General features: G+C 40.6%; 1 protein-coding gene across 2 annotated transcripts in view; it reads right to left on the minus strand.

Moving 5' to 3' along the window:
* Positions 1-14072, minus strand: part of RB1CC1 (RB1 inducible coiled-coil 1) — a 228457-nt gene that overhangs the window by 16795 nt on the left and 197590 nt on the right. For both annotated transcript variants that reach the window (XM_068237380.1, XM_068237379.1), the window contains exon 20: positions 3845-3903. In XM_068237380.1, the coding sequence (XP_068093481.1) occupies positions 3845-3903 (59 nt within the window). The remainder of the gene's footprint in view (positions 1-3844; positions 3904-14072) is intronic.

Genomic DNA, 14072 nt, shown 5'->3' on the forward strand with positions numbered 1-14072 from the left:
GTAACACGTGTTGCCGGTAGAGCATACAATGTGTGGTGGTATTGTACAAGTAGTTGCATACATATATGCATTGCATAATACAAAAAAAATTAATAAATCCAGACAACGTATGTTGAACCACTTAGGTTACATAATGATTCCCACTAAATCAGGTTGTTTCTCTCTAACTTTATTTTAAAAATTCTTCCTTTTCATATACTGGATCTAACAAAATGTAATACAGTGTATGACCATGTATTTTCAAAACTGGTGAAAAGCAGTTATACTTTAGCTTTAGACCACTTTTATAAATGAAGTTAGATGTTAAAAATGGTGGTAATTCCAAGTTGGTGAACCTTGTTTCTGCTCCACCTTATAACCTGGCCCTCAAGCCAGAAACTAAGGGAAAAGCTCTCCCATGGAGAAACAGAAAGCAATAAATAGAAGTGGTTCTATTGATCCCTAAGAAGGGAAGGAAAAAAGTTTGTGCTTAAGAAAGCAGTTTCGTATATGCACGACTTTAAAAAGACTTAACTCAGTTCTACATCACAATACTATATTTAAGCAGATGTATGGTGGTCCAAAATAAAAACTTCATAAGTGCCGTTTCAGGAATATGATTTGTAAAGCTCAGCACTCTCTACTGGTAAAAAAGAAATACAGTATTGCTCTTACTACTGTCAACATAATCCTAAATTTTAAGACGAGGTCTACAGGGGTCTGTAAATATTGAACAGTGTATGCATATGTTAGGGCCTGTATGGTGACCTTCACCATGCAAGTCATTTATTTCTCCTAATAAAAACTTCAGCTCCTGCATGCAGTTTAATGACCTATTTGCAGGGGGAAAACTTAGACATAACTGTATATACTTCTTGTTAACATTACACTGGCATCCCATGATGTCATATGCTGTACTAGCTATTTGAAGTTGAACATGTCTGTCCAGCTAACGGGAAAAAGGCCTGTTGGAAAAAATAAATCTATGAATAATAGGAGATGAAGGTAGAAGGGAATTTACGGATTTTCTTTTCATGTTAAAATAAGTTAAAGTAAGCACAACAACAAATGACACCCAATATAATAAAATTAAAAGTCATGTAAGGAATGTAAGTGTTGGCTTAGGCCTCTTTTACAATATACACTGAAAAACTGATGCATTTAACTCTCCATAGCAGTGCATTGTGGAAAAGCTTTCAGTTAAAAAGCGTATAGTAGGAAATGAGCAATAGGAAAACAAGGACATTACTTTGAAAATCAGGTGTCCTTTCAGTTATAACTGAGAGCAACTGATTAAGGGTCCTTTTACACTTAATCAGTTATAATTGAAATGACACCTAATATTCAAAGTAATGTCCTTGTTTTCCTATGGCTCAGTTCCCACTATACACATTTTAACTGACAGATTTTTAACAATTCAATGCTATGGAGGAAAAAAATGCAACGCATACCAACGTATCAAGTGTAAAAGGACCCATACTTTCAGAAAAAAAGGATGGATTTTTCATAAGTTTATTTTCACAATGAAGTAACAGCACAACTGACGTGTTTCACGGCATAGAGCTGCTTGTTCAGGTGAAAATAAGTGCCAACTGCAGCAGTATAAAGAACTCTGAGCACTTTTTAAATAGATTTTAATATTATATAATAACTGGGGTGTCTCCATTTGTTGTCCTATTGTTTAGTCACTCATGTTTGTGCATTTTAATTTTATGCTGCACTCATGAAGTTCATGTTTTTGAACCAGTGACTAGAATTTCAACACCAAGGCCGAGTCACATGCTATATTGGGAATACATTTTAAAAAAGGTGCCTGTTAAAACGGGTGCAGTCTATTCCCGATAGCAGTTATACTGATATTCTACTATAGCAGTAAAACACACACATGCACTACGGCTGTTGCCAAAAGGCTTCGAGAATTAATCCCTCAGATGACAATTCAGAGGTCTAGTAATGTAGAGACGATTTGCTGTTATAGCAAAGCGATGAATCTACATGGTAAAGGGAGTAGGGACAAGGGTGTGGCGCAGGACAGGGAAGCTTTCGGTGGGAAGGGTAAGGAGAGGAACAATGACCTTGCCAATCTATGTTAGAGGTCTGGCATTCCAAATCTTTCAAGGAGCTCGATGGACACTGGAGTGCGTTTGATACTCACCTGAGGCGGGCATGAATGACCGTCTCAATTGAGTTTAGTGTAGTGCCTGTATGCATCTGAGCTAAGAGGGATGTGGAGGCTGACAAATGTATCTCCTTTTAAACAATGCAAACCGCATGGCTGTCCTGTTGATCCTCTGCCTCCAATACTTTTAGCCACAGACCCTGAACAAGCATGCAGATCAGGTGTTTGTGACTGAAGTCTGAATGGATTAGCTGCATGCTTGTTTCAGGTGTGTGATTTTAACACTACTGACACTGAAGAGATCAGCAGAACTGCCAGGTAACTCGTAATGTTGAAAAGGAAATAAATATGTCTGTCTCCACATCCCTCTCAGTTCAGGTGTCCTTTAAGACTTATATATCTGATCTGTTTTTATTATTGATTATTTGTACAAGGAGATCAAATGGTAATTTATTACGATTAGTGCAAAGAAAACTGCAGCAAAATCATTCTGAGGTGACCCAATCAGGTTCTAGCAGTTAAAGGAAATAATCTTTCTGAGCTTCTATCTGAGGCACTAGGCTCTACTACGGCTCAGTGGAGATTTTGCTCTCTTTTTGCTTGAAGGAGCAGCAACCTAGTACTGAGAAATGCGTTGCAATTTATATGAGTTTTGCTCTTGTGGACTAATAAAGTAGTGGAAAAGTTCAGTGTGAGAGTAGGTTTATATGTGTAGCTGTAGTAAAATAGTGGTATTTTACTATCGTCATCTGCACTGAAATAGTAGAATCTCAGTAAATTTACCAATATTCTACTATCGGGTTTCTGGCTGCCTACATTTCCTTAGCGCTCTTTCTCATGTATGCAAATTGCACAACTTTCTAAATAAGCACTCCTTTAGCTTAGTGAGAAAGCTGATTTCAAGGGAGATATAAAAGAAAATAAATCACCATATAAGCAAGATAAATATTTAAAGTGGTCTGAAACTCTGACATAACATTTGATAAAAATGTGTGTTCTTACTTGTTATTACCCATTCAGTTACCATATTTGCTTTTGTGCACAAGTAATATGATCTATTAACAAATTACAAGTTCCCAAAGTACAGTTTATCTGCTCTGAACGCTGCCATTGAATTTTATTATATATTAACATCTTCTAGTGAAATCAACTCAACGGTGTGCATGCTAGAAGTACAAAACTGCTGTGTTTAACTGTTTGAATGCTGTTCTGCTACAATATTTTTGTGCTAGTAGGTTTAAGGCTGTAAGGAATCTTTTAGAGCATAGAAGAAATGCTGAGTTGCAGACCACTTTAACAAAAAATAATTGCATTTCTAAACACAACTAGTGCATGTACCTTAAATTATGTTTTTATCACTTTCAGGGATGTTTCTCTGTACATTCGGCACATGGTATTATACAAAAATGAGCAATTTAATGTCTACTAAACATCACAGTACTGTCATTTAAACAGTAGGCACCTAATTACAGGAGAGGACAGCAGAATGATGACTCATAATTTTCTGTCCCTGCCCTCTGGAGGAGTGATTCGCCCAGGCTATGTTTGGCAACTGCAAGGAGAAGGAGTGCATCATGCTGGTTATACGATCCGTGCTGAAAGGCTTACTCACAGGATGGCTGGACAGACTTACACATCGCTCATAGGTTTAACATTTTCTATATACTGTTTTTAAACTGTGTTTTATGATCTACTCAGAGTTAAACTTTAAAGATTCAAATAACCACAAAACAATATGTAACTTACTCTCGGATCGCTATTTTCTCTGAATGTCTTGAAGAAACTGAAGACAAGCTTTGGGACATCTACAAAAAAAACAAATAAAAAAATGCCCAAGTTATTCATGAAATAAACAGCATTAACTTCCAAAGCATGATCATCTACATAGATAGGCAACGCATCTCAATTATTTGCTAAAAGCTGTTCACACAGGTCACCGGCAGAGCACTGATCACCAACAATACACTCGTGCCTCTCCTCTCTATTTAAACTTTCCGCTAGCTAGAATTCCTTTAAGCAATATACCATGAGCCAACACTACACATTTCTATTTTCAGCAGAAGAAAACTCTTCACATTTGGTTTACTTACATTTCTTCCAAAAGAATCCTTTGAAGTAAAGAACAAAAAATTCCTGGATATGTAATAATTATCCATGTGCACAATTGTTGCTTTCTTTATTCAGCTAGCAAATATGTGCCTGTGGGCACAGTGCAGGTCATGAAGAGGGAATGGGTGAAGCAGTCAGAGCTCGGGGATTGGTGAGCAGGAGGATGGACATAACGGAGTGGTAGGACATGGGATGGATGGTTAGGTCTAATTAGATAAGGGTGAAGGGCATGGTAAGGTAGTAAGTTAGATGGGGAATGCGATGGCTATGGTGGTGGAAACAATTTATTTAGAGGCTTGACAAAGCATGCATAACTAAGTTATAGGGAGTTAAGGATGCCACACACTGGTCGATTTGCCATCAGATCGACCAACAGATAGATCCCTCTCTGATCAAATCTGATCAGAGAGGGATCGTATGGCTGCCTTTACGGCAAACCGATTGTCACCATCTGTGAAGCTGCCGCCAAACCCCCCCCCCCCCTGCATACATTACCTGATCCGGGCCGGCGCGAGTCCCCCGGTCTCCGCTGTCTTCTTCTCCGCGCTCGGCTCCAGCTTCACTTCACTTCTTGTCCAGGGAAGTTTAAACAGCAGAGAGCGCTCTACTGTTTAAACATCCTGTCGGGACAGGAAGAAGTGAAACCTGCCGGAACCCAGCAGAGAAGGAGCAGCGTTGACACGCGCCGGCGGAGTAAGTAATGTATTGCCGCTAGCATCGGTCGTCGGACATTCAAACGCAGATATCGACGCACTTCCGACCCGCCGGCAATCGAGCGAAATCTTCCGCATGGACGGATCGATCGATTTCGGGCGGAAATCGATTGTTCGGTCAGCATTTGCGCAACGATTTCACAGCAGATTCAATCACAGTGATCGAATCTGCTGTATATCGGCAGGAAAATAGTTAGGTGTATGGGCCCCTTTAGAAGGAAGGTTGGGAGACTGGTGGACATCTGTGTGTTAAAGCAGGGACAGTCATACTATTCCAAGAAAAAAAAACCAAAACAAATAGGGCTGGTTCAGACGGAGGTCTGCGTGGCATCGCATTTGGGGGCGTTGCGGCAGCTGCGCGGTCAGGCTTTCAGTAGCCTTTGCGTCGCGTTCCGATGCGGTCACATTTTTTCTTCCCCTAGGGGAACATTAGCCGTCGCGGTTGGCCGCCCCCTGGAAGCTACATGTCGCTTCCAGGGGAAGCTCGAACGCTAGCAAAAATCAGGACCCGAACGCCGCGTTCGTGTAAACGCGCGCAAAATCTCGGTGTAAACGCTCCCATTCACTTGAATGGGAGCGTTTACCGCGACGTTCCGAACGCTTGCGGTAAACGCTCCGCAAGCATCCGTCTGAACCAGCCCATATATAATTAGATAAATACTTGTTCTACTTACATAACATACGGTATCTATTGTACTGTCGACATTTTGATTTCGGTGACTTTTATACAGTAAATAAAGCGAAAACTGTTCCAGGAATTTTCCATGTTTACTGCCTCTAATTGAAGCCAATCCTGATGTAATTTTCACCCTTACACTTCTTATTTTCCTCCTGTATTAGAAACTGCACTGTCATATCTAGCTTGCTTTGTAAATTGTAAACACAGCATAGATCATATTTCAGCAGATTCTGCAGAAGGGTTAGGTCTATTTCCCTTCTCAGCCTTGTGTCGCACTGAACAGCCCCCAGCCAATCAGTGAGGAGCAGGAATGTGGGAGGGAAGCTAGCAAGCTTCCCTCTCCCCAGAAATGTACCAGAAAGGAGCCAGGCTGACTGAAATAAGATTCATTACAGCAGAAACCTTTATGATTACATTGAAATGCTTGCAACGCAGGTTCAGGATGTAGACTACAAAATAAACACAGAGCAATGAGCAAATGGAATTTGATTTCATAGCTGACAATCAAAATTATACATACCTTGGACTTCCTCCAGCCCCCTCCGACCTGATCAATCCCTCAGCGGCGCCCTCCGCCTCCTGGACCTTCCACAAGGGCTTCCGGTATCTTCGGACAGTCGTCGCTTGCTGTGCATGCGCAGCCCGGTTGCATGCACCTGCCCCACTGCGCTCCTGTAGCTGGGAGCTTACTGGACCTGCCCAAGTGTAGAACTCTCCTGGACAAGGGAGCGAGATGGTGGAGCACACCTGGCCGTACTGCACATGCACCGACTGGCCGAAGATATCGCAAGCCCTTAAGGATCCAGAATGTCAGGTACACTTTAAGAGTTATGACACGTGACACGTGGGGGGGGGGGGGGGGGGGAGGAGGAGTATGTAAAGAAGGTGAGGTTCTTAAGAGGTAATAAGGACAATGCCATTTGTGGGACACAAGCTCAGTTTTTGAACATTTGTTTTCCCAGCTAGTTCATTATACCAACTTCTGCCTGTGCTGACAGAATGGATTTTAGATTTAAATCTGAGGTCCACTTTAACTATATTAGGAAAAGAAACCAAAGGATTTCAGAAGAAATCTCTCTCATTTATTCCTCACATTAACTCCCTAACCAGTTCCTGCCATCTCCAACGCAAAAACATAGCACGTATCCGACCTTTTCTCTCCCATGACACAACCAAAATGTTAGTACATGCTCTTATTATATCTCGATTGGACTATTGCAATATATTGCTTTGGTGGACTTCCAACTAACCGACTAGCACCGCTCAATTCTGTACTTAACTCTGCTGCTCGACTTATTCATCTCTCCTCTCGCTCTTCCTCTGCTGCTCCTCTCTGTCAAGCTCTTCACTGGCTACCAATTAACGAGAGGATTCAGTTCAAACTCTTAACCCTAACCTACAAAGCTCTCCACAATCTCTCTCCCCTGTACATCTCCTCACTAGTCCCCAGATACCAACCCAACCGCAATCTCAGATCTGCACACGAGCTTCTTTTATCCTCTTCTACAATTACCTCCTCACATTCACGTGTACAAGACTTCTCACGTGCCTCACCCCTCCTCTGCAATGTCCTTCCACAGCACATCCGCTACTCTCCCACCTTTGAAATCTTCAAACGCTCCCTCAAAACCCACCTTTTCCGACAAGCATATTCTCTAGCTTAGGCCATGCACCCACTAAATAAATGAATTTTGCACTGCCTGTACATATACTGTATACTTCCCCCACCTCTTGTTTCCACTCCATTCCTTTAGATTGTAAGCTCACAAGGGTAGGGCTCTCACCCTTTTGTGTCATGGAATGTTATTCATTTAATTGCTTGCACTCTGTTAGACATTTATACATTTTATTCATCATGTTAAATTTGCAATTGTAATCAGCAGTGCTGTATCTTGTATCAGTGTTCATATTTGATGTATATCATTGTCTGTATCATTATGCATCCCTGGTTTGTTTTCTTACATTGTACAGTGCCACAGAATATGTTGGCGCTTTATAAATAAATAATTATAATAAAAAAAAGAAAACTTTCAAGCTTACTTGAGCCTACTTCCTCTAAAAGATACCCTATCCACAATCCTCCACGCAGTAAAAGCGAAAGCATCATCATTGCACTATATAAATCTGTTCAGTGATCAGTCCAGCCAGTGAACCAGTGAGTTATCACCGGGTCATAAAGAATTTTATCTGACTTGCTGAGGCGCAAAGCCAGGTTTCATTGCATCAGCATTCCCCCTTGAACTTGCAACAATACTTATATAACGCAGCTTCTAATCATTTATCCAGGGAACAGACATATTTGTGATGGACTGCTAGACTACATCCTTATGTAACAGTATGCAAAGTTCTCATCACAAGAACGGCTTTTCAAAATAAAAAAAGGAGAGGAAATATGTTCATTCCAATAAAAGGTCAAGAGTAGTTTGATGCTATTGTCTCTAAGATACAAACGTTGAGTATTTATACGTTTTAATGAAATACTTCATTAACATTATTGACAGAAGGAAAAAGTCGATTGAAATTTGCTGTAAACCATTGGGCAGTTTTAAAATAAAATTTTAAAAAATATGCTTGGAAACAAACCAAAACTGATAATTGGAAAACAAACTGGAATCTAATCTTCAGTTGTAAGTGTAGTGGTAAAGGGGCACGATTGTGAAAATTATGCTGTTCCATTATCCCCTCCATCAGATGTGTAATATGGACAGCATACATTTCACCATAGAGCTTGTGTTACAAAAAAATAGCTCCTAACACCAATTTTTTGCTTCTACACAGCTGATCTGCATCAGTAAATCAGCTGTTCCCGATGCAACAGGTTAGCTGATCTCTGCTAACTGCTAGCAGCCTTCTTGTCTCTCTGTACCTCAGTTGTTTTAAAACGCGGCTCACACACTCCAGTGACGTGATGTTGTTTCTCACATGTAACAATAATGTAACTAGCTAAGGAAGTAAATAATTAGCAGCCTGTTTATTTAGTTACATTATAGTTACACATAAAAAGCAACAGCACGGATCTGGAAGCTATCCAGTTGCATCAGGAACAGCTGATTTACTGACGCAGATCAGCTGTGTGGAAGCAAAAAATTGTTGTTAGGAGCTATTTTGTTTTAACACAAGCTCTATGGTGAAATGTATGCTGTCCATATTAACTGCTTTGGCACCCACAGACAGTATATCTACGCCCCAACAGACTTCACTTCAGTGCCTGGGGCATACATATATGCATTTCCGCCTCGACCGCTGCTGTCCATGCTCCTGCTCGCTCGTGCACATGTACTCGCCCCCACCCCTCAGCCCGGAGATCAATCATTAGGAACGCAGTTCCCATTTATTGATCTAAGTCCCCGCTGCAATGATAGCCACCTTTAATGAGAAGCCATGATCATTGTGAAAAAAAAAATGTACACATCCACGGTTTACTTCCTGTAAGCGTAATTGTACGCTTACAGGACGCTTAGGAAAAAAAATGACTGAGGACATCTTGTGGCCAAATAGTAAAATTACACTTACATACATTTATTTAATAAAAATAACCACAATTTAAAATGAACTCCTTCACTGACACACTCTCCCATAGTACCCCCCCCAAAAAATTTTGCATAAAAAAAAGACAAATAAAATAAATACAAAATAGTTACCTTAGGGACTAAACTTTTGTAATATGTATGTCAAGAGGGTATATTACTGTTATTTTTTAAATTATGGACTAAATAGTGATGGACGCAAAACTGAAAAAATTGCACCTTTATTTCCAAATAAAATATTGGCACCATACATTGTGATAGGGACATAATTTAAATGGTGTAATAACTGGGACAAATGGGCAAATAAAATGTGCATTTTATTTATGGCAGCGTGTATTATTTAAAAACTATAATGGCTGAAAACTAAGAAATGATGCATTTTTTCAATTTTTTTATCTCATTATTCCTGTTAAAATGCATTTAGAATAAATTAATTCTCAGCATAATGTACCACCCACAGAAAGCCTAATTGGTGGTGAAAATAACAAGATATAGATCATTTTGTTGTGATGAGTAGTGATAAAGTTATTAACAAATGAATGGAAGGAGCGCTGAATGGTGAAAACTGCTCTGGTACTCAAGGGGAAAACCCCCTCAGTGGTGAACTGGTTAAAGGATAACTGAAGCAAGAGGGATATGGAGGCTGCCATATTTATTTATTTTTAAGCAACACTAGTTGCCTGGCTGTCCTGCTGATCCCCTGCCTCTAATACATTTAGCCATAGACCCTAAACAAGCATGCAGCAGATCAGGTGTTTCTGACATTATTGTCAGAGCTGACAAGATTAGCTGAATGTTTGCTTCTGGTGTTATCCAGACACTAGTGAGCTAAATTGATCAGCAGGTCTTCCAGGCAACTGGGATTGTTTAAAAGGAAATAAAAATGGCAGCCTTCATGTTCTTCTAACTTCAGTTGTCCTTTAAATAACTGATGGTGGGGATAATGGACCAGCATAATATTCGCCATAGTGCCCCTTTAAATAAAAACTACACACGGGTAGGCAAAAGTAATAATGGTAGCATGTGACCAAGAGACATGGGCTTTGCAAAAACCTGCATATTCCTATAAAGTCAGACTACACTTATTTTGTAATGTTTTAAAAGCGGTTTAGTAAGTGCATATTCAATATTCAGGTGCTTTCATAATCAGGGCTGTGGAGTCGGTACAAAAATCTTCCGACTCCAACTCAGACTCCTCAGTTTATGAAACCACGACTCCGACACCGACTACGGGTGCCCAAAATTGCCCCGACTCCTCGACTCCGACTCCTTAGTCTAATACTTAACAGGGCTGTGAATTTTGTGCAAAAATCATCCGACTCCTCAATTTATGAAATCAACGACTCCAACTCCGGGTGCCCAAAATTGCCCCGACTCCTCGACTCTAACTCAGACACCACAGCCCTGTTCATAATCCCCATTCAATGTGTATGCCTCCAATAAGTGTAAAGCCCATTATGTGTACTGTCAACCCATTATTACATAGACCTTAGACCCCATTACATATTTTTAAGTCATTACATGTGTCTCCACCAAAACTGCAGTCCTTTAGAATTCTACCTGGAACTCTGCCTCCTACTACAAGTTACTCCATTAAAATTGTGGATCTTTTTGTGGTCCATTCATACGGCAGGTTGTTATGCGCACACCCCGTTAACTATGTAGGTTATCAAAGGTCCCCCATTACATTTGCAGATCCTCATATGCCCCTTTTTATTAAATATGCTGGTCTTCCAGTGCCTGTGCCCTCCCTTAATGAGTCCACAGACCATGGGGTCAAAAATGGAGATAATAAGAATCCACTTTACCATGTGCTATGTTTTTAAAAAGTCAGTGGGACACCCAAATGGCTTGCTAAAGGATGTGGTACCAGCAATGTGTAATAAATAGCGCTTTATTAAAAATATCATCTTACAAATCTATCAAAGTAATGCTCTGTATATCACTCTGCAGTGATAAAAATAGGTGCAAGGCATAATCTATCCTACAGCTATCAGTAAAGCAAGAATTGATGCCATTTATTCATTTTTTTACAGCACCTGTATTTAATTAGTACAGAGAAAATAAAGGATTTAATACTCGACCAATTCAAATTTTCCACCACTTAATTCAAATCTTAAAAGCTTGAAGGACCAGTATATACAGCAAAGCAAGTAAGTCGGAACTAGAGCTAAATTTAGTCAGCTGAACCCCAAACTTCAGACATGGAGGAGGTAGGACCCCGATATTTCTTTTTTTTGGGGGGGGGGGGGGGGGGGTGGAAGTAAGGTTTAAAGTGTACCAGAGCTGAACAAAGTGCGAAAATCGATATTTACCCATGGCTTCCTCCAGCAGCATGTGTGAGTCCCACTACGTCTTCCCACGGTCTCCAGTTCAGCCGCGACCAGCCCCAGTAATAGGTTCAGTCGCGTCCAGTCTGGGTCTTCTGCACATGCACGGACCTCCCGCGCAAGCACAGTAGACCTGGACTGAGGCAACTGAGCCTATTACCATGGCTGATCACGGCTGAATGGCAGACCGGGGGAAGGCGGCGCAGGACTCACACATGCTGCTGGAGGAAGCAGCGGGTAAGTATCGATTTTTGCATTTTGTTAAGCTCTGGTACACTTTAAGGCAAAGTAAAAGAAACCTTCATGCTAAACCAGAACAAAAAATGATGAGCACATTACACTGTAACACTATGCTCTCAGAGCACTAAATAACACTGTATCTTGACACAGTTACCATATCTGACTATGTATTTAATTACATTCACTGACTGTTTTATTAATACATACAGTATAACTGTTTAAACATTCCCACATTTAATGACCTTAAAAGACATGTGTTGTACCAAATATTTTAGAACCAACTGAGGTACCGTATTAGCAGTGTTCTCACAATAAAAAAACACCCATCTTCTAGTGAATTACTTTTAATTCTTTTGTAAAAATGAAAGTGCAACAGAAGCATGTCACAGACTCCACATTCACATGGGATTATGTACTAATATATGGTATCAGTAATATGGTTAGATACAGTAAGTGGAGTATTGTACCATGCCAACCATTGCAGAACATAAATCAGGATTACCAAGTATAAAGTGAGATTTTTTTTGCCCCAAAATCCACCATTTCCTCAGTTTATTCTCCGCTTCAGTGGTGCAGTATTGGCAACAGCAAGCCAGTATATTACCTCTGCCCCCCAGTGTCTCTCAATGGCAGCGGCTGTGTGCGTAGCTGGCCCCCTTCCCTGTCCATGTGAAAAATTTCATGTAGCCTTTAATGTCACAAGTGGAGGCCAGCAACACCTTAACCATTTAAGCCTCCTGGACATAGAAGCTACGTCCAGGAGGCCATGTGCGCTCCTGTGGCCGATCGCGCGCATGCACGCGCGCTCCCGGCCGCGGATTGTTAGCCCAGGAATCAATCAATCGGGACATGGTGCCCGATGATTGATTCCTCCCCCCTGCAGAAAAAGTGACGGCTTCACTCAGAAGCCTCTTCTTTTCTGCCTCTTGCGTCCCCCTACGTCCCTACATGTTATGCTTAGAGTGACGTCATGTAAACAAACTCATGGCTGCCATCTTGTGGCCAAAAAGTTAAATTACATCTAAATGATCTAAATGTAAAAAAAAAAATAAAAATACACATAAATTTACATACAACAATTACTATTTACATCCCACCATCCCAAAAATACCCAGATAAAATGTTTAATAAAAAAAAAAAATTACAATAAAAAAAAAAACACGTAAATATTTACCTAAGGGATATCAATGTAAAGATGAAATATTTCTATTTTTTTTTTAATTATAAGCTTGTAAATAGTGATGGATGCAAAATGGAAAAAATGCACTTTTATTTCCAAATAAAATATTGTCGCCATACATTGTGATAGGGACATAATTTAAACGGTGTAATAACCGGGACAAATGGGCAAATACAATACATGGGTTTTAATTATGGAGGCATGTATTATTTTAAAACTATAATGGCCGAAAACTGAGAAATAATGAATTTTTTCAGTTTTTTTCTTATTCTTCCTGTTAAAATGCATTGACAGTAAAGTGGCTCTTAGCAAAATGTACCCCCCAAAGAAAGCCTAATTGGTGGTGGAAAAAACAAGATATACATCATTTCATTGTGATAAGTACTGATAAAGTTATAGGCTAATGAATGGGAGGTGAACAATGCTCGTATGCATAAAGTGAAAACGACTGAGGGCTGAAGTGGTTAAAGCTGCACATCCTCCATCTTGCATTGCAGTGGGATGCCATCCTCCTACCGCATCCCACCGCAAAGCAAAAAAACTACAATCATATAACCCTGCGGCAGAGTGCACTGAAAAGGTCGTAGCGCTGCCCCTGCTCAGTGACTTCTGGGTAGGAAGTACGTCACTGGGAATCCTGTCGGTCTGCACATGTGCGCCGCGACACACTGCACTCTGTTGTTTACACTTAGAGCATCGGTAAAAGGCTTCCATTACCCCAAGCATTGTGTGTTAAGTGCGGTGCTGCGGTAACATGCTGCAAGTTGTGTGGCAGGTTTGTGGCAGGATGAACACTTCTGGCGCAATGTGACAACAAGGCAAGTGTAAAAGGCCACATTGACTTGCATTGCCATTGTGTTTTCCTGTGGTAAAACAGGGTAACGCAACACACACTTGCAATACAAGTATAAGATGGGCCTTAAAGGGTACCTGAAGTGACACGTAACACAGGAGGAGATTAACATGTTTATGTACGGTCCCACTCCTACTTAGAATGAGGCATTGTTCCTTTTTTCCCACAATAAGGTTTAGGAACCCAGTGCTGTTCATGACAGTTGTATTTAGACTGTAGGGTACCCGAAACAAATTACATGAGATAAAAATCTATGTGGGTACGAAAGGCTTCAGGGTGAATCTACCTCTGAATGCATTTTTCTGCGGCATTCTGGACCAGCAGTCCTCCAGAGGTTGTGTGG

Source organism: Hyperolius riggenbachi, chromosome 5, assembly GCF_040937935.1.
Source record: "Hyperolius riggenbachi isolate aHypRig1 chromosome 5, aHypRig1.pri, whole genome shotgun sequence".
Classification (NCBI taxonomy): Eukaryota; Metazoa; Chordata; class Amphibia; order Anura; family Hyperoliidae; genus Hyperolius; species Hyperolius riggenbachi.